This window comes from Platichthys flesus, chromosome 12 (genome assembly GCF_949316205.1).
Source record: "Platichthys flesus chromosome 12, fPlaFle2.1, whole genome shotgun sequence".
Lineage (NCBI taxonomy): Eukaryota > Metazoa > Chordata > Actinopteri > Pleuronectiformes > Pleuronectidae > Platichthys > Platichthys flesus.
The window spans coordinates 22,444,096-22,471,113 of NC_084956.1; the positions used below are offsets into that span (position 1 = coordinate 22,444,096).

General features: G+C 43.3%; 2 protein-coding genes across 4 annotated transcripts; one reads left to right on the top strand and one right to left on the bottom strand.

Annotated features, from left to right (window-relative positions):
* Positions 1 to 230: 230 nt before the first annotated feature.
* On the bottom strand, positions 231 to 16,323 carry LOC133966589 (collagen alpha-1(XXIII) chain-like). Its single transcript, XM_062401565.1, has 3 exons — positions 15,597 to 16,323; positions 1,971 to 2,040; positions 231 to 283 (listed from the first exon to the last, which is right to left on the bottom strand). The coding sequence occupies exons 1-3, from the start codon at positions 15,909 to 15,911 to the stop codon at positions 231 to 233; spliced, it is 438 nt and encodes a 145-aa protein (XP_062257549.1). The 5' UTR covers positions 15,912 to 16,323.
* A 2,233-nt stretch (positions 16,324 to 18,556) lies between these two features.
* LOC133966602 (uncharacterized) lies at positions 18,557 to 26,614 on the top strand. Of its 3 annotated transcripts, none has more exons than XM_062401582.1 (6): positions 18,557 to 19,486; positions 20,075 to 20,224; positions 20,400 to 21,275; positions 21,401 to 21,556; positions 21,653 to 21,745; positions 21,929 to 26,614. In XM_062401582.1, exons 3-6 carry the CDS (start codon positions 20,817 to 20,819, stop codon positions 22,235 to 22,237), a joined length of 1,017 nt encoding a protein of 338 aa, XP_062257566.1. In that variant the 5' UTR covers positions 18,557 to 19,486; positions 20,075 to 20,224; positions 20,400 to 20,816; the 3' UTR covers positions 22,238 to 26,614. The 3 variants fall into 3 exon arrangements, with proteins under 3 accessions (XP_062257566.1, XP_062257565.1, XP_062257564.1); XM_062401581.1 differs by having other exon boundaries at positions 18,557 to 18,780; positions 19,094 to 20,224; XM_062401580.1 differs by having other exon boundaries at positions 18,557 to 20,224.
* Positions 26,615 to 27,018: the final 404 nt, after the last annotated feature.

Sequence of the window (27,018 nt, forward strand, 5' to 3'; positions counted from 1 at the left end):
GCATTTGACTCTTCTCTGCCTCATATGACATTAGTCCAACAAGATTCATGGAAATCGGTTCAGAATTTTTGCTTGATCCTGCTACCTTACACACAAATGTACAAAGGATGACTGCCTAAGACATCTGTGAAAGTGTAGCAGACAGGGTTGGGGTTCCTTAAATCTCCTGTTCAAACATTTACCGCAGGAGAAAATAAACTAAATAGAAAACAGTGCTTTTAGGGGGTCCGTCAGTTTCCCTGACGACACATAAACCTCCCATTCCCGGACTCCCACTCACTACCTGTTGTGGGAGCACAGAAAGTCACATGAAGCTGTAAAAGTGTCAGACCATCTGGCAGCTCGAGATGAAAGACTTCCGCACCTGGAGAACTTCCTCTGAAGCTGCCTGCAAACTGCCACCTTAACCGGCGTTCACTGGCCGTCCCACAGACACTTACTGCCATGTTAACAACACTAACATCCTATTGTCCAGACTAATTAACACTAATGTGTGACGAGCCTGTTCTCACAGGGGTGTCCCGGACACACACACACACACACATATAAGAAAATGCACAAAAAGCATCAATAACAGTCGGCTGATACTATGATTTCTGTGTGCAACCGATTTATATATATATATATCTGTCTATGGTGTTGGTCCTTTTGTACAAGTACAAAACAAGAATAGCTTATGTTATGTTCATTTCACATTAAGTAAATAGTCACTCACTCACTCATTTTTACCACTGAAGTGCATATATCCAATACAAACCACTATACTTAAGGAAATCAAAGATCTGTCAATGAAGGTAATTACACCCTGTTGTACATTCTATCAACAACAATCACTACACCAACTGTGCAAATGTGACATGAACAGTCACAGAAATGAGAGTCATTCCCATCTCTTCATCTATCCAAGACCAGGAAACAGTGCAAGAGTCAACACACACATACGCACATAGACACACCGCTTGTCTAACTGACGACTTAATTACGACTGTCTGGGGGCTGCAGCGGGGAAACAGGTGGCTTCAGACACTGAAGGAGTTACTCTGACGTTATCAAGGGTTTAACACTTAATGAGTATTTTTAGTTACAAAAACCTTCGGGATGTCATAGGCCAATTTGATTATGTCAGACAAGGGCATTGAATCCAGGAAGAGACACAGGCCACCAGAGGTGGAGTGCTAGCAACATGGAGTACCTCGCCAACACTCTTCACATCTTGTACTCGAGTTCTTATACTGACTAATGTGGCTGCTCATCCAGGAACGCCTCTGTCACACCATCTCATGACACAAAATGGCCACCGTCTGCCAGCTGAACAGGAAATGCACCTCGAGCTTGTCATCGTGCGTGAGTGAGCTGAAGGGCACGAGTGTTAGACCGAGGAGCCCAGTGAACATGTTTCACCATCCGTTAAATCAACAACAAACGTTAAATAAGAAATGCAAACAAATCCGTTTGGTGTGATTCTTCACATTACATTATTATCAAATAAAATTCTGATATTTAAAGGTTGAGGAGACGCCATCTCAGCAGCTGTCTGTTTCTATATCTCTATTAAAACATCAAAGATACGTCTCAGTAATCATCTGTCACTGCACTGATGAACAAAGAGTGAACACCTGGAAAGTAGAAAAATGTTATTCTCTCTAGACAACAAGTAAAAGTACAAATGAAAAAAAACTAATGGCTGGTGAAAATCTCTCCTGGCCTTCGGCAACTCTTTAACTGAGCTCTTGTTGATGCATACAGGCTGGAACTTGGTGGGGACCAACAAAAAAACTAGTTATAAGGAGACCAAATACAGAAATCAACAAATGTCTAAATATTGAATATCCGCTGGAAAAGCTAAATTTGGAGGCGAAACTTGCACACCTTCAATTTGAAAATTAGCAGTTTGAGTGGATAAATTCATCAGCGGCCCATGTGCTTTGTGTGTGTGAAGTCAAACCCTTGGAGGGAGGCGGGGGACTTACCTGGTGGACAAAGGCAGCTGTGTGGAGCTTCTCTCACATCCCGTGTCTTTGGTAGCCGCGCTACAAGCTTCTGCACAAGAAAAGGACGAGATTAGAATTCACTTTAACATTACAACATCATGTTTCACTTAATGGGAAATTTTAATTGCACAACAAAATTTGAATTCACCCACAAAGCCCTAAACATTAAATTAATCAAATTATCACATTCACACCGCAGTGTTACTCATACAACCCATTTATACACTGACAGCACTGGCAGTTTTGGATTCAGTTTGTCTTGTCCAGTGTGGACGCCCGTTCAATTTACGGAAAAACATTTAGTTCAAGTTTAGTATTGTTTTATTGTTGGGCTAAAGGGCTTGCTAACACCTTTTAGTCTTTCTCAGTATCAGAGTGCGAGAGTTGATCTCATTAGACCAACAAAAGCCTGCATGCGATTTGACCCTGAACTGAATACACAACGAGTATGGATCACAATCAGTCCCACTGGAAGAGGTTACAAACAGAGAATGTCAGGGCAGGCTGTTCAGAGAGCTGCGACAAGTGCTGAAGGGAATGTTATAATGACACTGGGATTCTGAGCACTGCTGCAGTATTCTGGGTACTAGTTGCCTCACTAAGGTCATCCTGGTTCATAGGCCATAGATCAGGGATCACTAAGCATGCAACTTTTCAATGGACTAAGGGTCCGGCCACACCTTCATCAATGTTTGAGTGGCAAACCTTCCCTCCCTTCAGGGAATGGGGGGTTGGGGGGCATTTGCTTCCCAACTGTCAAGGTTGACATGATGGTCCAATTGTCCAGTTTAAAAAGTCACTATATTATCATGATTTTTTCAAGCTGACGCTGGTCTCACAGCTGGAGAAGCCTTTAGAAAGACTAACCCAGAGAGCTGTGAAGCCAGATCTCTCTACCGTTCAAACTCAAGTCACACGACATTGAAATGCATTCTCCAAACCAGATAATGGAGATAGGGTGGTGGCTTTGTTCGACTGAGGCTGTCAGTTATTGCAAAAGGAGCTGCAGCTATAACTACATAAGGTCACAGTAGTAGCAGTTTGCCTGAGGGAGAGAATCATAATGAGCAAGCATCAAAGACTGCTATTAGCCTTTCATTTATGCCTCCACATATTCACTGGCCCTAGAGAGTACAGACATGACCACAGTTAGAGGTACCCTTCCACTTAAAAAGAAAAAAACACAGTTGGAACTGACCAAAGTCATCAACATCCACTGTTCTCTATTCCATATTTAACAGAACAAATGTGTTGCTTTTGAGGTAACATATTTTAAATAATACAACAAGTTGCAATAGCATAAGAGACCATTAACCTAATAATCTATAGCACATCACAGTGTTATTTTCTTACAAGTCAAAGAGTTCTGTCTGTGTCTCAGAACACCAGAGAATATTTTTCTTAACACACCATTTGGCCTCTGAAGCTCTGTCAGAGAGACCAATTGGGCAGCAGAGGGTGAGGCAGGGTGAGAGGGGGTGAGGTGAGGGGGTGTCATTGTCTGCCTCTCGGTTTAGAAATCGTAACCCGATGCCAGTTTTTGATGTGGTTTTAACACATTCTATTTTAAAGAGATAACTAAACCTTTTAACTGTACCACCTGGTGCTGCTGCTACATGCAGCACACTCCCTTCACTTCTCAAAACTATAAAAAATATGACAGTATAAACTAACCCTTTTCGAAAATTGCACAAAAACTTTTTTAGAACTTAGTTAATGCACATTTAGTATGAAAAGCACATAATAAAAGTAAAGCTTGAACAGAAGAGATGGAAGATGATGAAAAGTAAATTTCACATTAAATGCCATTATCATCATCATCATCATGGCAATGCCATGCTTTACAAACTTGAAACCGTTACATATGTTCATCTCAGTTTACTTTTCAAATTTGTTCATGATGAGACAAATTCAATTCAATTTTGAGCAAAACAACTAGAATCAATATTTTTTATAAATCAATGTCATGTGATTCCATTTCACAAGTCAGACCCTACCTGATAAGACAAAGATATTTTTCGCTGGTGTTTTCGCTTTTAGTTATGGCAAGCTAGGGTTTATTATAGTCACAGAGTTCAAACTCTATTAGTAATTACCGATAGTTTATGGATAAAAAACTCTCAAAAAGACAATAAAAAGAGCCGTCAGTTAAAGAGACAGCAACGTTTATTTTTACCATGGTGTTAACGTGGAGTTTTGAAGCTTGAATTCTACACCCCGTTTCACTGAAGCTGATTTATCCAGCAGCCTCATTATAGAACAGAGGAATCATCAATCACACATTTCCAAAGAATTTGATACCGTATATAAGATGTCTTATTGATTCTTCTTTTCACCACAGTGGGCTAACACTCATATACTTAATCTAGTAAATCCTGACTGTGCAGTAAATCTTCTCAATTTCAACTGTCAGCGTGTCTGCTTTGTCTCAAGCTCAACTGTAACAGATCAACATATCACTCTCATTGTGTGGGTGTGTGTGAGTGTGTGTGTGTGTGTGTGTGTGTGTGTGTGTTTGTGTGTATGTTAGTACACGGTCATCTCTAACTGTGCACTGACGAAATGCAGAGGCAGCTCAAGCACTTCTACTTGAGTGTGCTGTTTGCATTAGGCAGTCTGATTAGCACGTGTCGTTTATATTCCCAAAAGACACACGTACACACACAAGCGCACACACACATAACGTAGGGGATATAAACGTGTGTGTGTGTGTGTGTGTGTGTGTGTGTGTGTGTATTTAGACCTCACAGCGTGTTGGGTGACAGCTCTGCAGAGCATAGTGAGGACAGGAGGGCAGAAGGAGACTATATTTTTCACATTTCCACAACTCGCAATGTGGCCTCCAGCTCCCATCAAGCCTCTGCACTAACTGTGTGCACCAGGCTTCGACCAGCTCTGCAGAGAGCACTTAGTGGTTAATTGTAAATGTTGAAGGGGCCATGTTTGGAGGTCAGGGGGGTCAGGCGGTTTTCTGTGGTGTTGTTAAGGGTATGGTTGTTATTTGGGGGGAGGAATGACTGAATTCAAGCACCTCACAAAGCTTATTTTTAACTTGGACACCTGTCGAGAATTTGCAGTTATGAGGGGCCATGAACTCTCATGAACGCAAAATGTTTCTCTTCAAAATAGTCAAATATATTTTGCTTGTACAGATCTTTTATTAAAGTTTTTTTTTAACATTATTACTAATACATTTCCACAGATTAACCATGAGGAAAAGGGAGGGATTTGCAATACATTCTCTGTTTTTTTTTTATTCAATACTCTAAACAATAAAAAAAAAAGGAGCCATCCCAAAAAGTACATGAGTACTTGGAAATCTGCCGACTATGTGTTTTTTTATAGAATGTGACCTGAAAAACCTGGTCTTTCTTCACAAAACTTGAGTACAGTACCTTGAATTTGTACCTTCTTTGATGGTGGACACAAAGTAAAGCATAGTCCCTGGCAGCAAGAGTCACGTTGATTGCTGGACTAAAAAAGCTGGGGGATCAGTCTGCCCGAGCAGCAGCAGCAGCCTCTGGCTTAGCTCCTTTATCATGGCTAGCGCTGGCTCTTCCTTTCTCTAAATGCCAAAAGTTTCACTGCACAGTCCATGTACATAAACTCTGTCCTACATGTACTTCTGAGTAAATGTACACGAGTTTTCAAAAGCTTTCTCGATTCATAAATGTTTTCCATAACGTCTCTATGCCTGGAAATTGTTACTTTCAAATTCCATGAGTTTTCAACACAGTGTGAACCCTGTTTTTTTTTACTGAGGTTGGGCAATGAATAATGGTAAATGGTCTGTATTTATATAGAGCTTTTTTAGTCTTGATGACCACTCAAAGTGCTTTCAGTACAGCTTGCCATTCAGCTATTCACACACACATTCATACAGTACAGACTGGGAAGACTGGGTTCGAACTGCCGACCTTCTGGTTGGTGGACAACGGCTCTCCCCCTCAAGCACAGCCTAGGTGTACACTATTGTATTGACTAACTGACTATTATATAAAGCTTGCAGTGACTCACTCTGCTTTAAAGCAGGTAATCTTCCTTTGAAAATCATAAACCACACTAAAGAGTAATACTGATATCATGTGCATTTAATATACTGTTAGCCTAACTTGGTAAAGACCAGAAGCGGGGATATGCAGCTCTGTCTGAGCAGCTACTATCACTCTGCAGAGTCGGCGTCAGAACCAATCTAATGGGGGGGCATAGGCTCACAGCGGAGGGGCATAAATTCCCATTCAATTGACAGTGACATAAAACGAATTTTCCGCAGACCAACACACAAAACACACTAACCTCCAATCTCAAAACATGAGTGCACGTAAGACAGTCTCTCTCTCTCTCTCTCTCACACACACACAAACACACACGCATCGGCGAAACCACACACTGAGTAGCCTACGAATAATTAAGTAAGTAATGTTACAGTACAACTATCACCATTGCATCAATAAATATATGATCACAGTCAATGCAGCCATGTTTCTAATAGCGCCTACACAAACACGCCCGCCCCGATCTCAAAACAAAACGTGCGCACACGCAAGTTCTCATTTCAATTCAAAGAAGCTTTATTAGCATGAATGTTTTTTAACACTATTGCCAAAGCTGATTCAACACATACATATTACATAAACATGCAGAAGGACAAAATAAAATGAACAGAGTTGATTAAAAATAAAAGAGAATCAACATTCCAAAAATAACAACAAACATAGAGTTAGTTTGGCATTCTGTGGCCTTACTGGCTGTCCCTCAGGTTGTAACAAATCGCCCTGTTTAGACCCAAGGGGAGAGTTACTACGCATTAAATTTTAAGGACAGGGCGGACCCGACCCGCTGTGTTCGTTGCACGCTGCCTCAACAAGTTAACATAAACGAAAAATCACTAATTGGACCGATAACCTTGTTATCGTTCTTACCAAACATTAACTAAATATATATATAAACGAAAAACACTCAAACAGGTTGCTTATAATATACTGTATTTACACAAAACACCAATCAAACCCCCGCGCTCGTGCCCGCAAACATTGGCGGACCCGTGAACATAAACTAGCTATTTACACTCAAACATCAGTATTTTATCAATACCATCAGAAGAGTTGAAGGCGGCGAGTGTTGGCACTGAACCTCCTCAAGACAGTGTCTTTCCACTCAGTTGTACATTTTCTCGTAAGGTCTTTTTCAAACGCCAGCTGAACCAACTGGGCCTTTCGTTTGTGCAGCATTGTGCGTCTGTGGTCCGAAAAAACGTTTCGTAGAGTCGAGAATGAGTTCTCGCACATTGCTGTGGAGGCACCGAAAGTTAATACGTCCTTGAAAGCAGTCAGTACACTGGGCATTGCCACGAGAGTTGTGTGGTACTGTGAGAGAATGTACTTTGTGGTCCAAATCCCCTCCTCGATTGGCTGTGATTCTTTTTGCGTCCTGAAAAACTGTTTTGCAACTTCATACTCTGCCTCAATTATAGGCGATTGTGACAGCTCCATGATATGCTTAACAGCTGCAGCATCTAGAAATGTATTGCTGTTTGGATCGAGTGCAGCAAGTGACCTAGCCAGTTGAGTGTTGCGTTCACTAAATCTCTGATCCATTTCTCCAACAACTGAATCGACAATGCTGTAGTACAGTCTCTTGAGTTCTGTTTTCCTGTCATCATTCCTCTGTCCTGTAGTTCCCTCAACCACATACCCTTCCATATTCGTGTTGGTTGTGCATTTCCGTTTGAGGGTTTCAGTTTGTATCAGCGATGCCCTGGCAGCCTTGGCCATGTCCCACACCTTGTCAAACTCCTCATCACAACGTAGTTTCTCTACACATTCTTTTGAACTACCCACAACACTCAAACCTGTCAATAAGTCAACATCCTCGCTTTGTAGAATTTTGTTTGCTGGGTCAAGCAGGGCAAGCACTCTGTGCACTACGTTTGCAATGAATGGAAAGTTGGGCTCAGTCATCTCTCGCAGCAGGCCCACAGCCTCCATTCGTAGCTGTGCACCATGAACCCGCACAGCGTCGATCTCAGTCAGAAGAGATGTGATGTCGTCAAAGGATTTTAGAATTACAGACACGGTGGCAAGGTGCCCTGTCCACCTCTGTTCTAGAAGGCGTTTAAGACGCTCACCCTTGTAGTGCACAGCAATTGTGGGCTTCTTGCAGAATTTGTACAACGTGCTACACACATTAAAAAAGTCCACTACAGCTGCCTCAGCTGACATCGCATGTACTACGACCAAATGTAGCTGATGGTTCAGACAGTGGACATACGGTATCTCACGGTCCAGTTTCTGTTGCAGTAGCTTCTGCATGCCACCGTGCTCCCCTGACATCAATGAAGCCCCATCATACACCTGGCTGAGAATCTTTGATGAGTCCAAACCAACATTGTTTAGCTCAGCTAAGACTGTGTCTGTCAATGTTCGTGCATCACCTGCGTCAGCAGTCGCGATGGTTACCAGGCGCTCTGTCACTTCAAATGACTTGTTTACAAAGCGAATGACAACAGATATATTTTCGCATCCCGTGGGGTCTCGTGTTCCGTCCACTTTCAATGTGTAATGTGAGTCGCATACTTCTTCCACTATAGCCTCAGTCACCACACTGCTAAGTGTATTTATAAGTTCATTCTGCATGTCGTGACAAGTGTATGTGGCGTTTCGAGGGATCGTTTTCACTATGTCCGCCAATTCTGGGTCCTTTTTAATTGTGTAGTCCAATAAGGACAGGAAAAGACCACTTCCCCCCTCAGACATGTCACCAAAAGCATCTAGCTTCCCTCGTAAAGGCAACTGGTTTTCTACCAGAAACCCGACAACATCCACGAGAGATGAGACGTAGTACCTGTTCTTTCGTAGCTGGTCTGTGTTGATAAGTGTCGAAATCTCCTTTCCGGTATTGATACGTCTCTGTCGCTCCTTCCACATGGTGTAGCTAGAGAGATGTTCCTTTGACGTTTCATGTTTATGAAAACCCCTGTCTCTCTCCGTGGCATTTTTCCAGTTACGGTATCCAACGCTCACAAAAACATCCAGTTTCAGGGTGGTGGTAGTGATAAAATTCCGACAGCAAAAACAAAATGCTGCATCAGCCTTTGCACTGTACTCCAGCCAGTCTCTGTTGTGAAACCAAGTGGCTACAAATGAGCGTTTCCTACCGCAAAAAATGCTGGCAGGGTATGACCGCAAAACAATTTGTTTGGGTTTTTCAGTCCCGAGTTCGTCTGATGTTATGCCAGGTTGTGGATGGCTAACCACGTTAGCTTCTGTTAGCCTTCTTTCGCTGCTAAAATTACCAGCAGGAACAGGTGCACCGGCTTCTTGGCTCCTCGCCGAAAGCTCTTCAGAGGTGTTTGGATTTATTTCTCCGACATTAGATGTTGGATGAGGCCGTGAAGAAGGTGCCCCACCATGCAACCATTTTCTTATGTCCATTTTGTGTTTAACGTCCCTGACCCAACTTCCGCTCTGACTACAGCTGTCAACTCAACCGTGACGCAATTGTAATAAAAAATTCAAACACACCAATCAACAATCACACACACATATAGCCTATTTATAAAGGAAAACGTCTGACTTTTACTATAATAAAAATAATTAATTAATACAACACAGGGCATGACTTGGGGGGGCACAGTAAGGCTGTTGGGGGGGCGTGGCCCGCGAATGCCCCCCCATAACGCCGACACTGTCACTCTGTATCGCTTTAAAAAAAGTTTAGTTTTTATAAAAAATAGTTCGATGGAAGTCCTCTCCTGGAACCGTCACCTTATCGTGGTGGAGAGGTTTGCGTGTCCCTGTGAACCTGAGGGCTGTGTTGTCTGGAGCCTTGTGCTCCTGGTAGGGTCTCTCATGGCAGAGTGGTCTCAGGTGAGGGGCCAGACTAAGAATGGTTCAAAAAGCCTCAATGAATATCAAAAAAAGAGGAGATGAGACCCGGCCCGGAGGAAGCCCGGGGCCCCCGTCATGAGCTAGGCCCAGACGGAGGGCTCGATGGCGAGCGCCTGGTGGCCGGGTTTGCCACGGAGCCTGGTCGGGCATAGCCCGAACAAACTACGTGGCACCCCCCCTCTCTTCATCTCATGGGCCCACCACCTGTGGGAAGACCCGTTGGGGTCGGGTGCGCAGCCACATGGGTGGCAGCGAAGGTCAGGGGTCTCGACAGACCAGACCCGGGCGGCAGAAGCTGGCTCTGGGGACGTGGAACGTCACCTCGCTGTGGGGAAAGGAACCGGAGCTTGTGAGGGAGGTGGAGTGCTATCAGTTAGATCTGGTGGGGCTTACCTCCACGCACAGTCTCAGCTCTGGTACCGTACTCCTGGATAAGGGTTGGACTCTATTCTTCTCCGGAGTTGCCAAGGGCGTGAGGCGCCGGGCGGGTGTGGGGATACTCATAAATCCCCGGCTGAGCGCCGCGGTGTTGGAGTTTACCCCGGTAGACGAGAGGGTCGCCTCCCTGCGCCTAAGGGTTGCAGGGGGGAAAACTCTGACTGTTGTTTGTGCGTATGCACCAAACAGCAGCTCAGAGTACTCTGCCTTCTTGGAGACCCTGAATGAAGTCCTGTATGGGGCTCCAGTAGGGGACTCCGTAGTTCTGCTGGGTGACTTCAACGCCCACATGGGCAACGATGGAGACACCTGGAGGGGTGTGGTGGGGAGGAACGGCCTCCCTGATCTGAACCCGAGCGGTCGTTTGTTATTGGACTTCTGTGCTAGTCATGGATTATCCATAACAAACACCATGTTCGAACATAAGGGTGCTCATAAGTGTACCTGGTACCAGAGTACCCTAGGCCGAAGATCAATGATCGATTTTGTGATCGTGTCATCTGATCTGAGGCCGCATGTTTTGGACACTCGGGTAAAGAGAGGGGCGGAACTGTCAACCGACCACCATCTGGTTGTGAGATGGATCAGGGAATGGGGGAAATTTCCGGATAGACCTGGTAAGCCCAAACGAGTAGTGCGGGTGAACGTCTGGAGGAGGCCCATGTCCTAGGTATCTTCAACTCACACCTCCGGCGGAGTTTTTCTGGCATTCCTGTGGAGGTTGGGGGCATTGAGCCGGAGTGGGCGGTGTTCAAACACTCACGGTGTCCGAGTAACCCTCGGACACCGTGGTGGACACCGGTGGTCAGGGAAGCCGTCCGATTGAAGAAGGAGGCCTTCCGGGATATGATATCCTGGAGGACTCCTGACTCGGTTGCAGGGTACCGACAGGCCCGAAGGGCTGCAGCTGCTGCCGTGTCGGAGGCTGAGCAGCGGGTGTGGGAGAATTTCGGAGAGGCCATGGAGAAGGACTTTCGGTCGGCACCAAAGTGTTTCTGGAAGACTATCCGGCACCTCAGGAGGGGGAAACGGGGAACCATCCAAGCTGTGTACAGTAAGGATGGGACTCTGTTGACCTCAACTGAGGAGGTCGTCGGACGTTGGAAGGAACACTTTGAGGAACTCCTGAATCCGAATAACACGCCCTCTATGTTGGAGGAAGAGCTCGAGGTTGATGGTGTTTCATCGTCAATTTCCCTGGTGGAGGTCACTGAGGTGGTCAAACATCTCTGCAGTGGCAAGGCCCCAGGGATTGATGAGATCCAGCCAGAAATGCTAAAGGCTCTGGGTGTTGAGGGGCTCTCATGGTTGACATGCCTATTCAACATCGCATGGGAGTCGGGTACAGTGCCAAAGGAGTGGCAAACCGGGGTGGTGGTTCCCCTGTTCAAAAAGGGGGACCAGAGAGTGTGTGCCAATTACCGGGGCATCACACTTCTCAGCCTCCCTGGTAAAGTCTACTCCAAGGTGCTGGAAAGGAGGGTTCGGCCGATCGTCGAACCTCAGATTGAAGAGGAACAATGCGGTTTTCGCCCCGGACGTGGAACTACGGACCAGCTCTTCACCCTCGCAAGAATCCTGGAGGGGGCCTGGGAGTATGCCCATCCGGTGGATTGCTTACTCCGGGTAGGAAATGAGTCCTTAGCCCAAGTGAAGGAGTTCAAGTACCTTGGGGTTTTCGCGAGTGAGGGTACTATGGAGCATGAGATTGGCCGGAGAATCGGAGCAGCGGGGGCGGTATTGCGTTCGCTTTACCGCACCGTTGTAACGAAAAGAGAGCTGAGCCGCAAGGCAAAGCTCTCGATCTACCGGTCGATCTTCGTTCCTATCCTCACCTATGGTCATGAGAGCTGGGTGATGACCGAAAGGACGAGATCGCGGGTACAAGCGGCCGAGATGAGTTTTCTCAGAAGGGTGGCTGGCGTCTCCCTTAGGGATAGGGTGAGAAGCTCAGCCATCCGTGAGGAACTCGGATTAGAGCCGCTGCTCCTTTACTTAGAAAGGAGTCAGCTGAGGTGGTTCGGGCATCTGGTAAGGATGCCTACTGGGCGCCTTCCTTGGGAGGTGTTTCAGGCACGTCCAGTGGGGAGGAGACCTCGGGGAAGACCCAGGACTAGGTGGAGAGATTATATCTCAACACTGGCCTGGGAACGCCTCGGGATCCCCCCGTCAGAGTTGGTCAATGTGGCCCGGGAAAGGAAAGTCTGGGGCCCCCTGCTTGAGCTGCTTCCCCCGCGACCCGACCCCGGATAAGCGGACGAAAATGAGATGAGATGAGTTCGATGGAAGTTAGCATGGTCAATTTATTGGGGACTATTTTCAGTGGTGAATTAGTACAGATTTCTTGTGGGTGAGACTGAGGCGACGGGGGGGGGGGGGGGGGGCTGTTTTCTGGTACGGAGTCTAAATAAGTCCAGTATGTGTTTATGAGATGAGGGAACACAGTGCAACCATGTGATTTTAACACTTTTGTTTAAAATGTGTAAAATGATCATGTTAATGTTAGATATAAGGTGATAAGATACACAAAGCCCTGAAAGGTGACAGTATATTGAGAACAAAATTTACTGGAAACATCAGTGAGCTAATGGCTTCTGCTGTAATCCAAATTTGACTAAGGACCAATTCTGTGCTGCCGGACCGGTGCACATTTTCCATAACAGAGGAATCTGGACATCATTGGAGGAGACAAGGCGAAGGATTCTGCACAGTGTTGGGTGAAAGCACCACAGACGTCTGCTCTCAAAGGGCCTAATCTGTACTTGTGTCCCATTAATAATGACTATGTATACACAGAGAGCTAAACAAAGAGGCTGCATTGCCCCCGGGTCCGATTGAAGACAGAGGGACTCTACCCCCACTGGGCACTCTAACAGGACTCTATCACCAGCACCGTTGATTGAATACTACATCAATCTCACTATGTTCTATTTGCGAACATGTATGTGAAGTATGACATCTGAATATCGGACTCTCTTTCTGCCATCTCAGCTTTATTCTGAGCATCTGGGTTTGTTCTGTCTTCTCATTGACAGTCATTCAGAATTACTGGGGAGTTGAGGTGACTTGGGCTCATGACCTCTGTATTTCTAACATCAGGGCTGTTGCCCTGTTAACACTCTGACCTCAGCTCCTCTACTGGTAAGTGCATCACCCTTGTCCTAGTGAAGTGGCTTCATGGTGGAGAGGGTGGTGGGTGGGGTGTGGAGGTGATAAAAGTTAGGTCAAAGCAAACGGAAGAAGAAAAAACAGGGTCCCTGCGGGACTTCAATCACCGTGGAAGAGCTTGTTAGTGTAGCTGTGGAAGAGGTCAGTGAAAGGGCAACACAGAGGGCGACTCTGGGAACTACAAGGGCCGAGGCGTCTCGGTGAGAGTGCACGCATGATGTCTATAACACACGTACAACTTGCACTATAAAAATCACTAATGTCCTGGAAAATTGTTGAATTGGTCTTTCATCTTTGTAGATCCGTGGGTTATCATTAAGGAAAATAGGTTTTTGTTTTTTTTAAACCTTTTGGTTGGTGTTTACAGTTTCACTTTCAAACAAGGCAGCCTTTAGCGAGTGTTTATAAGTTGTTTTCATTGGCTTATTAGTTGTTAACGACAAATTTACTAATGTGTCGGGAATCAGTTTGCAGGTACTTAGTATTTATAATTAGCTTGGCCAAGAGGGTTACGATTTTTTGCTCATGTTTTATTGTTTGTTTGTCTGCAGGACTGTGAAAACACTACTGGACATATCTCCATGACACTTGGTTTAAGGATGGGACATGGGCTAAGAAAGTCAACTTTTGGCAGGCATGTAGGATTTCTGTTATTACTTGCTGAACGTTTTTTTTCTCCTTGTTTGGCATTTACACATATTTCCCAGGGAACAATGGATATCAATGAAAATTTTATATCACTGACTGATATCTACAAGTTTCTGTAATTTGGTGCAGATGCAGATTGATTGAATTAGTTCTCAAACCTTATAGACACACAATGAATGCAATACAATGCCGGAAAATATGATTATTTGCCCCTGAAACTTTTTTAAATTTTAAATTAGGAATAAACCAAATCGTTAAAATCAAATCAACAGGTTTTTTTTTTTATAAATTATTGGGCAAATAAAGCTATCTCTGCATAAGTGGTTACCTTGATGTTTTTTTTTTTTTCGGGAAAAATATAAGAGGAATTTATTAATGTTATTTTAGGGACTTGTTAAAGCAGGTTTGAGGGATGACCCACCTAGGACACCACCAGCTGAAGAGGTGCCAAAGAGGAAGAAGACATATTTTGCTACTTAATTTTCTGATGTAAAGTTAGATGTCTGTCCCTGACCATGGTGCCTCCTTTACATTGTTAAAAATATATAACTGCTCACATTGCACTAAAAGGCTGAAGGCTTTGAATGCGAGTGAGCCACAAAGTCACAAAATAAGGAAACAGTTTAAGTTTCAGTCTATAATAGCAGCAGGAGAAGTAGCCAGCAATCTGCTGTGCTGGTTATTTCAGGGGCATTTAGGTGCTAAACACACATGCACAATGTTGCTATGTGGTTGTTGTGTCCAGACCTTACTTCTGCCTTACATTAAACTCCAGAGATGGTCCATTACGGATGGAGAAGAAGCACAGAAACAGATGAACAGGGGCCTGAATGTTAAATGATTCTGAATGTGTATAATGCTTATAGTCTTGATGACGGTTTACAGAACAGTTTTGACATTCACCCATTCATACAGTGCATCTATGGGCAGAACTTTCTCTATGATAGATCACTTATACACTGCTGGCACAGAAGTCGTCAGGGACGATTTGAGGTTCAGTATCTTGCCCAGTGAGAGATCGAGGGGGACAGGGATCGAACCGCTGACCCTCTGGTAAGTAGAGGAAACCATCAACCTCCTGAGCCACAGCCTCTCCCTATATGTCATATCATGACTATGGTTAAAAACCAGTATAACAAGCGATAGACATGATGGTGTTGAAGTCATGTCAAGGAACAGGAAATCGAAAAAGTAAAATGTTCAACACGTATGTGTTTTGCAATTAATTCAAATGTCATAACATATTCAAATTGTAAAAATCTGACACCCTCCCACTCCAAGGCAGCCTGTGGACATCTAACCCAGGGCACCAACATGTCCACAGACGGCCCTGCGTGGTGCAGGTATCATGCAGACCACTTGTGGATTCTAAACTGAAACGTGTGACAAAGCACAACTGTTGCTCTGGTTTAATTAAATAAAACGCTGCTGATGAATGGTTTGGATGCAGTGACGCGCTCACCTCCTCCAGGATCTGGTCCAGTCTACCCAGGATAAAAGGCTCCACCTGCTCCAGAGACACCCTCCACGCGGAGAACTGCGCGTCCCGCTGCTCCAGACTCCACACCCTGGACTGCAGCTCCGAGGCGCGCACTAAAACCAAAACGCAAACTCCAAGGCACAGGACGGACACGGCGATGCAAATCGTAACGCCGGTCAAATCTCTCCAGTACCTCCAGAGAGGCTGATGTGAAGCTTTCTTCTCCTGCTGATCGCTGCCACTCTTCCACTGGTCAGACGTTTGTCCACAGACTCCCCACTTCTGATCCTGTTCCATTTTAGACTTTTAACTTTGGTTTTATCTCCTATACTCATCTGGTGAAGAGCTGCAGAAGAGGACCTGCAACTTTGGAGCTAATGAGAGGCTATCTCTCTCTCTCTCTCTCCCTCTCCCTCACTGCGCGTCTTCTTCAAACTGTCCCCAGCAGATACCTTGCTGCACTCGGTTGAGTAACTTAGAATAAAGTTAAAATAGAAGTCATTCTGTGCAGTGTCTTCAGTCAGTCAGTGATGATCCTGGTTTCTCGGGGACGTTGCGCTTATTCCTGTGCTTCCTGCTCCGTCTGTCCCAGTCGCTGCTTCACCAAGGAGCGCTCCCACTATGTGCCGCAGGTCAGTCCGTCAGTCAGAGCGCGTCTCTGAAACCTGAGCCAACCTCCCCCTCTCTCCCTCTCTCCTCTGCTCTGGAAGCCCCGGGCCCTGCTCCTCTCCCTCCTCTCCCTCCTCTTACTCCTCTCCCTCCGCTCGCTCCTCCCCTGAGGGGCTTTAGGTTAAATGCCGGGGCGGGATTCGTGGCGGTGTTGCTGCGCCCTTTGATCCGCATGCTTGGTGCGGGATATTTTTAGGATGCTCAAAGCTGGGACACAGCCGCACTGCCGGTGCACTGCCGGCCTGTTGATAGTCTGGACTCGGGATCAAAACACTCTTGGTCTGGAACAACGCTCTGTGGGCAATGCCCAGTAGATCTATTGAATCGTGGAGTGAGCTCCAGGGCAAGAGAGAGGAAGACAGACCCCCTCCAGTACCCACCTGACTAGTGTTGGTGTTATGTGTCTTGATTTCTTTCCTCAAGTATTTTCATTCCATGCTACTTTATATTCCCACTGTGTTTTCAAATGAAGTTGTTCCTTAGGAAATACAGTGAAGTCTTAAGGATTAAACCAATAGTTTCTCTTGTCACATACCAGACAATGTCTAGTTGAGGCCCCATATCACATTTAAATGCCTTTGCTGAGTATTGAATCCCCGTTATATTATAAACTAAACTTATTTCATTAAGAATAGGTCACTGTGACCTTTACCGTTGACCACAGAAATTGAATCAGTTCATCTTTGAATCCAAGTGAAAAAGTTTGTTTTAAGAGGTCCCAGGGACGTTGACCCTTGACCATCAATTTCTAATCATGTCCATGAGTCCAAATGAATTGTGCCATAAATGATGGAACTCCCTACGGGCAGTCCTGATATATCACATTCACAGGAATGTGAGATCACTTTGACCTTAAATTTTTAATCAGAATCAGAATCAGAATCAGAAAGTATTTATTGCCAAGTAGGTTTACACCTACCAGGAATTTGCTCTAACCTCCAGGCACCAAAATCGAATCAGTTAATCTCTGAGTCCAAGTGAATGTTTGTACTAAATTTGACATTTTCTCAAGCTGATCTTTGAGCTTTTACTACTAAATTCTGATCGGGTCATCCTTGAGTCCAAATTAATGTTCGTCTCAGATGTTAAGAAATTCCCTCAAGGCATTCTTGAGATATTGCGTTCAGTAGAATGGGACAGATGGATCACCCAACAACAACAATCAGCCACAGTCTGTGACAGGCGTGGAGTCATCAGATAATTTATTCACCCAACACCAACAAATCTCTAAGTGTAGATCAAAATCATCAGTTATTTCTGCTTCACCTTTTGATCCCTGTAATGTTTCATGAAATCTTTTTTTTTTTTTGATCATGCTCCGGAAACAAAATGATAACAGGTGGATGGACAGACATTCTGATCCCTATATCCCTCTACAGTATATGCAGGATGATAAGTGGCAACAATGAGAGAAAAAGTCCAAAACCATTTGTTTATAAAAAATATGTTTTCCTCTTTTATAAATCATCTCACTACCCTTTGTGAGGACCTGACTAAAGAGGAACCAATGACCTGACCTGGACACTGTATGTAAAGGAACAAAAAGGAGTTCTACACAGAGGGTAAAAGGTGGCACATGAGGTCATCGGTATTAATGATGATGTTTCACTGCAATTTTTCCCTGATAATACTAATGGATTTTGTAAATACAGAACTTTTACTTGTAACAGACTATTTCTAGATTGACATATTGATACGTATACTTCGGATCATATTATAGCGTTTTCTACTTTGAAACCAATGAGCAATTGTATCCCCCTTCAAAGTCCTACACCACTGTCACCTAGCCATCTTGCAACAACAAATACACTTTGAAGGAAACTTCATGAAGATTAAATTGTGTTTTCTATTCATACAATGCATACCACTATGTAGAGTAAGCTTAAGGGCACATTCTAACAATTGAATATGACATTTATACAATAGAAATCATGAATTCTAGTAGTTTATTTCCCTGCTTCTTTCCCTGTGTGGGTTGCTGTGACAGACATGTAGTTCTCAGCAGGTGGACAAAACGTCAGAACTGCCAAAACCACACACACTGAAAAAAGAGGAAAAGTGGGGTTGTCCAATTTACATATATGTATTTAGTATATAAGAAATGATTAATTAACGTTCCTCATCTTAACATATATTATTCATGTAGAACTATTTTAATCTTGAGGGATGTCAAATATATAAGACTTAGTCATGTTATGAATCAAGAAAATAGTTATGTTTCTCTGAAACTCCGCCCACTGACAGCAGCAGAAGAATCAAGGGTCCGCCATCTTTTCACCTGCTGCAGACGAGTTCGGGTGGATCTGTGGATTTGTGTGTTTTTATAGTGCGAAAATGCATACAGATTAAGTCTGGTTATTCTCTCCAGTACAACGAACTATGAAGTTAAGAGCCATGCAGTGGGGGGAGGGAAGGGTTAGACCGACGCATGACCTGGCGGCGTGATCACAGTTTTTTTTCTCTTCGCTGTTCCAGGTGTGGAGTACGCGTGTCTTTGGTGGGTACCAATCTTGCAAAAAACTACTTCTTGCATTAGTTTACATCAGTTGAGGCGCCTTGCTCGGCCGAAGTTCTTCCATGTTAAATCTATGTTACCATGATGAGCTATGAGATATATGAAATATCGGCGTTGAGGAGAAAATAAAAAAGGCTGTATATGTGTGTGAATTAGGGCTAAACGAAATTGTGTTCAATGCACCTCGCATTCACGCTCTGCCATGTGAATATATTTGACTATTTAGATAGAAACCTGCTGCCCTAGAAGATAAATTAAATATCTTCTGATAATTTACGTATTTGTTCAATGGCAGAATAAGAGAAGAGAACAGAGCGAAGCCCAGTTGGAAACCAGAGATTTTACGGAGCGGCTCCTTCAAATCTCGCTCCACCTCCTCCGACTAAATTCGACCGACGCCACAATATCAACACTGATCATCACATAATCATCGAGACTTTTATTAATGAGGTAAATCTTTCGTCAGAGCAGCGCATTTATCAGCCGCTTGCTCGCTCATTTTCCTCTCTCTCCCACACACACACAAACAGTGTGATCGGGCACATGTATAAACTCAGCCTGCGTACAAACAACAGATTTTAAAAAACTACATAAATGTATCTGGAGCCGGAGGAGATGGTGTCACACCGTTTGGTTTGACGCTGGTGGCACAGCGCGAATGACAGAGGCACAGAGCCGCTTAAAAACTGTAAGTCACACTTTTTTTATTTATGTATTTATTTTATTTTGCCGTGTTTGTCTTATTTTGAAAGCCCACAGCGGGAACTTCTTGGGATTAGTGTAGCGCACATCTCTCTCAGAAGCAGAATCCCTCGCTCTGAGTAAATCGTGTCTGTTAGGGTTTAAGTTAGTTCCTAGTGGTTCATTTAGTGTATGAAACGTGTTTAGTAATATGCAACTGCCCCGTTGTATGTTACAGAGAATAAGGTTAAAGTGTTTCCACTAAGCCTGAGTCAATTGAAGTGAATTAAGAAAGCATCAAAGCAAACAGAGACGTCACAGAAGCATCTTTGTGCCGCCTCAGTGTGAATAATAAAATAATTTTAAAATATATTCTTCCTTGATAGGTAATTGGTACAGAGACGGTTGACTGTTCCTTTGAACATTGTCCCACAGGCTCTGTAGTAAATGGTAAATGGATTTGTATTTATATAGCGCTTTTCTAGTCTTGATAACACAAAGCGCTTTACACTACAGTTTCACATTCACCCAATCACACACACATTCATACAGTGCATCTATCCCAGCACTTTGTTATTCTATGGGGGCCATTCAGGGTTCAGCATCTTGCCCACGGACACTTCGGCATGCAGATTGTTCAGACTGGGGATCGAACCGCCGACCTTCAGGTTGGAGGACGACCACTCTACCCCTCAGCCCCAGCCGCCCTCCTCAGCCACAGCCGCCATTCAAAAGCAATTGAATGGTGAGTATTCAAATGCTTATATTGATTGACTGGACCTATTTAAACTTGATTTGGAAGATATTCAAAATACCTTGGTATACCAATGTTGCTGTATATTTTTTGATTTATTAGGTCAAATTAATATGAGATATTGTTTGTATGTTTAAATGTTTTTTCTCTCTCTCCCTCTCTCCAGTGAATGTGGCAGTGTAAGGGGTGTTCAGTTGCTGTCGCTAGTAGGTCTGCACTACTTAACCATTATAAAGTCACACATCCACATTTCAAACCAGTATTTATGGAACCTTTAAGTCTCATAAGAGTCGCCGACACACACCTCACAACTTAACTGATTTTTTACCTGGTGAGGAATCCTCATCTCTGTCTAGTGGGGGTGTTGACACTGACATACTCTCCTCACCAGAGTCCTCCGGTTCAAGGTCAGTTTGGCCCAGCATCTTCCGTGTTCCTAATTTGTTACGATGCAGAGCTAAAACTTGAGCATGGTCGTGCAGCATACAGTGAAAACGGTACCTTGCTTACTCCAGATCATAAACTGAGGTCTAACATTCTTGAAGGACTGGTGCAGGAAATAGTAAGGTACAAACTTTATGTCATGGATAAGCAGTTTACCAATGTTGGAGAAGCACTCATCTCAAAGCATCCCTGCCTGACTGAGAGAGGCTCCCTCACCGGATATGCTGGGTGGAAAGCTAGTTTGAAAAACAAACTGGCGATCTACCGCACTCAATTGAGAAAACTGGTGTTTCGTGAGGTGATGGTTAACTCTCTCAAGGAGACACCAGAGGGAAAACCAAGTGCTGCTTTTGGAATCAAAAAACCAAAGCGGTCCGAAGTGAATTACTGCCCACCCTATCCTATTGGTGAAACCGACGTGAGCCTTGAGAGTCTGAGAGTGGAACTTCTTTCGGATGCCAAGAAGAGGAATAACAGGGAGGTGGTGAGGATGAAGATGGAAAAGACATTCGCATATAGGAGATATGAAGTGGTACGTGACACACCCATGGCACAAGACTTCCAGACAAGATGGCCAGCGCTCTTTGACGTAAATGAGGTATGTGATTATTGAAATTTGCTTGCAATGCAAGTATATATATGTTTTTAAGTCATGTCTTTATGAGTATTTTTGCAAAGTCTAAATTAGAAAGTAATTTTGTCTGTGATACTTTATGTTTTCAGATAAATGCAGAATTCAAGCGCATTACTACCATGCCCCTGCAATCGAGATTTATCTCACAGGTGGATGTATTATCTGACAAACTTTTGAAGCTGTTTGGAAAGAGAGGAGGACAGCTAGGCAAGCTACTACAGGGCATTTTGCAAAACATAACTCAAGTAAGAATGAATTTTGTGGAAAGAAAATACTGCGTTGATTGTGTACATATTTGATTGAGGACCAATGTCTTTCTCTCCTTGTACACCTTGATTTAGGATGATGACGTTGACGTAGGACGGGAATGTTTTCTCAAGGGGCTGTGTGTGTATCTCAACGAGGACCCAGTAAATCTAGTGAGAGAGTTTGTGGTGAGTAAACTTATTATTTTAACTTGATATTTTGTTGGGAACTAAAATATGTAGTTATTGAAACAATATGGAATAGCCAGCCAGTTGATCAGATCAATGTGGTAGTGATCTTGAATTCAAAAAATTATAATATTTCCACTGTATATTTTCATTTTGTTTTGTTTGTGACTGTGCACTCTGCAGGCAGAGGACGAAGCCATCTTCGAAGGAGCCATTGAGGAGACTACGGTGGGAATATACGTTGTTAAACATGATGCCACCAGTCAACCAGAGGACATTGGGATTATCCTTGAAGGCCAGCAGATATTGCGTGATTTGAACAACGTTGCATTGGCTGCTGCCATGTTATTTGGCCTCATGAATGCAATGAACCTGAACTATCCTCCAGAACTAAAGTACACTTTCGATGTGCTCCAAAAAGTTGTGATGGAGCTGGACGGCAACACACTCTCTAAGAAAACCCAAGTTCTCAAAAACAGACTCTGTGAGTGAGCTGTTGACATGGACCATTGTTGCTCTTTAACTGCATTCATCCTGGACTTTGGACATGCACTTATGCAACTCTCTTGCACTTCCTTTATGTATGCTTTTTGCAGTATTTACCTGTTGTAGGTTGTTATTTTTCCGAAGATTGTTTCTCCTGGGGACATGTGTTCCCAAATGTACATCTTGCATCAAAGTGCCTTGCCAGATTAACAGATTCCATTTAAACTAATGGATTTGCAGTCAGTCTGTTAGGGATTGGCAAAATATTTAACATTTTTAACACTGTGAAATATAACAGTGAGGAAGTAGGACATTTTTACTTTTATATTTCAGAGCCCTTTGGGACAGTCAAACACTGTCTAATTGTAAACCAGGGGACATTTAACTAGCTGATTTCAGAAGATTGTTTCATTGTTTCAGCTCTCTTATCTAGGAATATTACTAAGTCTATAACATGACAACCCATAGTTGGGACCAGGAAGCAGAGCTGCAGTGCTAAACACTTCTCTGCGCTCCCTCTGGATCAGTCACAAAACCCCATAGAGATTGTGTCTGTTCACCGTCCGATTAAATTATTGAAATTAAACAATAACAGAGCGAGAACTCCACACAAACATTTAATACAAATTAAAACAACCTCTGAAACAATACAGGAAACCCAGACTTTTAAATGTGGTCTTTTAAACATTAGATCACTGGAAAAAAAGGCTCTTTTAGTTAATGAAATAGTCTCTGATTACAACATAGATTTATTGTCCCTCACTGAGACGTGGCTGCATCCTGATGATTATGTCAGTCTAAATGAATCTACTCCCCCCAGTCATATCAATTCACAGGTTCCTAGAGAAATTGGGCGAGGAGGTGGAGTTGCTGCTATTTTTAACTCCAGTCTATCAATTAATCCTAAACCTAAACTCAGCTACAAGTCATTTGAATGTCTGGTTCTTAGTCTTCCACGCCAATCCAGGAACCACCAACAGCCAATCATATTTGCCGTAGTATACCGTGCTCCCAGGGCTTATACTGAATTTTTAAAGGAATTCCCTGAGTTTTTATCAAACTTAGTCCTAAAGACTGATAAAATTATTATTGTTGGTGACTTTAATATTCATGTTGATAATAATAAAGATTGCCTTAGCATAGCATTTATTTCAATACTAGACTCTATTGGTTTCAGTCAGTGTGTGCACAAACCTACTCATTGTGGTAACCATACACTTGACCTTGTATTATCGTACGGTGTCGCAATTGAAAATTTAACAGTACTTCCGCGCAATCCAGTTCTATCAGACCATAATTTAATAACCTTTGATTTTTCAATAACTGACTATATGCCACTAATAAAAAATTCATTTTCTAGATGTCTACCTGATAGTGCTGTAGCTACATTTAAGGAAATAATCCCAATTACATTTAAACCCGTATTAGCAGTAGATATAAACAACAAATTCTTTAAAACCCTGAGCTCCATTGAGATCGACCACCTCGTCGATAGCTCTGCAGACTCATTACGATTAACATTAGACTCTATAGCGCCTCTAAAAAAGAAAAATGTCAAACATAGTAAATTAGCTCCGTGGTATAATTCCCAGACAAATGAGTTAAAACAATTATCAAGAAAACTAGAAAGGAAGTGGCGCTCCAGCAAAAATGTTGAAAACCTCATAGACTGGAAGAATAGTGTTAAAGAATATAAAAAGGCTCTCCACAAAGCAAGAGCCGCCTACTATTCAAAACTAATAGAAGAGAATAAGAACAACCCCAGGTTTCTCTTCAGCACTGTAGCCAGGCTGACAGAGAGTCAAACCTCCACCGAACCCAGTATTCCTCGATCCCTAAATAGCAATATCTTTATGACCTTTTTTAATTATAAAATTCAAACTATTAGAAATAAAATCAACCATCTCCTGCCCTCAATTGGCACTAATACCCTCCCAACAACAGAGATCTCAGAAACGGCTGAGAATCCTACCCATTACTTAGACAGCTTCTCTCTGATCACCCGTGATCAGTTTACCAAATTAATCTCAGGTTCTAAACCAACAACCTGTATCTTAGATCCCATTCCTACCAAATTACTTAAAGAAATTCTGCCCCTAATTGTTAGTTCGTTACTTAACATATCAATCTGTCATTATCATCAGGTTATGTACCACAGTCTTTTAAAATAGCTGTCATCAAACCCCTACTCAAAAAACCCACCCTAGACCCAGAGGTTTAAGCCAATTACAGACCAATATCTAACCTCCCCTTCATTTCTAAAATCTTAGAAAAAGTGGTAGCCAATCAGCTGTGTGAGTTTCTCCAGGAAAATAATATATATGAAGACTTTCAATCGGGGTTTAGAGCCAATCACAGTACAGAGACAGCCTTGGCAAAAGTCACTAATGACCTTTTAATAGCCTCAGATCAGGGACTTGTGTCTGTCCTCGTTCTGTTAGATCTCAGTGCAGCATTCGACACAATTGACCATCAAATTTTATTACAAAGACTAAAACAGTTAATTAACATTAATGGAACCGCCCTTAACTGGTTTAAATCGTATTTTTCTGATCGCTCCCAATTTGTGCAAATTAATGATGAGTCATCTGTGCGCACCAAAGTTAATCATGGTGTTCCACAGGGCTCTGTGCTCGGCCAAATTTTATTCTCATTATATATGCTTCCACTAGGAAACATTATCAGGACACACTCGGTAAATTTCCACTGCTATGTGGATGACACCCAGTTATATTTGTCAATAAAACCTGAACAAAGTAATCAATTAACTAAACTTCGAACATGTCTCAAGGACATAAAAACCTGGATGACCCGCAATTTTCTCTTATTAAACTCAGACAAAACAGAGGTTATAATACTTGGCCCCAAACACCTTAGAGATGCATTATCTAATGATATAGCTGCGCTAGACGACATTGCCCTTGCTTCCAATGAAACAGTCAGGAACTTGGGAGTGATCTTCGATCCTGATTTATCCTTTGATAGTCACTTAAAACAAATTTCTAGGACCGCTTTTTTCCACTTGCGTAATATTTAAAAAATTAGACATGTCCTTTCACAAAAGGATGCTGAAAAACTAGTCCACGCCTTTGTTACATCGAGACTGGACTATTGTAATTCATTATTATCAGGCTCCAGCAGGAAGTCGTTAAAGAGTCTACAGCTTGTCCAAAATGCCGCAGCACGTGTCCTGACGAGAACAAAGAGAAGAGAGCACATTTCTCCAATATTAGCATCGCTACACTGGCTTCCAGTTAAATCTAGAATAGAATTTAAAATTCTCCTCCTCACCTTCAAGGCCCTTAATAATATAGCGCCTTTATACCTTAAAGAGCTGTTAATACCTTATAAACCCACTAGAGCACTCCGCTCCCAGAATTCAAGCCTACTTGTCGTCCCTAAATTCTCTAAAAGTAGAGTAGGAGCCAGAGCTTTTAGCCATCAAGCCCCTCGGCTGTGGAATAATCCACCACTTTCAGTTCGGGAGGCAGTCACCATCTGTTCGTTTAAAAGTAGGCTCAAAACCTTCCTTTTTGATGAAGCTTATAGTTAGAGCTAATTAGTGCTCCAAAACGTTACTTGTTCTATTTTATGACACATGACACACGGAGCTTCTCTTTCCAGCTTCTCCTTCCTCTTCTCCATCCCTATCCCCCTTCCCCGGAATCCCTTTGCTTTATCACCCGCAGATCCAGGGCCTCTGTGGCCACACCATGGATTACGGTTTGTGGATCGCGCACCGGGGGTCGCGGTGTTGGATCCAGTGTGGCGGATTCTGAGTCATGTGGGCTGATCGTGGTGCTGGTGGTGGACCCTGTGTCGCGTTGGCATTGGGCACGGGCGGTGGACCAGGACCGTGGTGGTGGCTTGTGATGGGTCCTCCTGGTGGGCGGCGGTGGATGGTGACTGAGGACTGGAGTGGCGTCTGGTCTGGATGGTGGATCGTGGTCTAGATGGTTGCTGAGCATGGACTGTGCTTGCAGCGGGACTGCTTGGCATGTCATGTTGGGGTTGTCCTTCGGGATGTCTACCCTCATCAATGCTGCTAGAGACTTTGATTATTGATGATGTTGTCCTGCACGTGGCATCTATTGCACTTCTGTCCATCCTTGGAGAGGGATCCCTCACATGTGGCTCTCTCTGAGGTTTCTACATATTTTTACCCTGTTAAAAGGGTTTTTTGTAGTTTTTCCTTACTCTTGCTGAGGGTTAAGGACAGGATGTCACACCCTGTTAAAGCCCTATGAGATGAATTGTAATTTGTGAATATGGGCTATACAAATAAAATTTGATTGATTGATTGATTGATTGTTACAAAATGCACATCTTGCATCAAAGTGCCTTGACAGATTAGCAGATTCCATTTAAACTAATGGATTTGCATTTCCCCAATGTGGAATATTTAAGGATTTTTTTTTAATTTTATTTTTTTATTGGAAGCTGTTTTAAGAACTGATAGCAATTGAGGTGTTTATACACGCTTGAGAATATGGTTTACAAGTTTGTGTGAAGAAAATACGTGCCGTGTTCTTGCAAGTGGGTGATGTGCTTGTATGGATGTACATACAAGCCTTACACACGTCTTTAGTTAAGTGTTAAAGTGTAAAACTTTGAGGAAAATACAGTTACATTGTGAAAAGGAATTTGTTATCTTGATTCCTTATTTGTTTTGAAAATGTTATGATACTTGCTGTAGATCAGAGATTAGGATGGCTGATGGAAGGATGTACCAAATGTCTTTATTAATATAAAAGAAGTTTGTGCACAGAAATAATCTTGCGTATGCT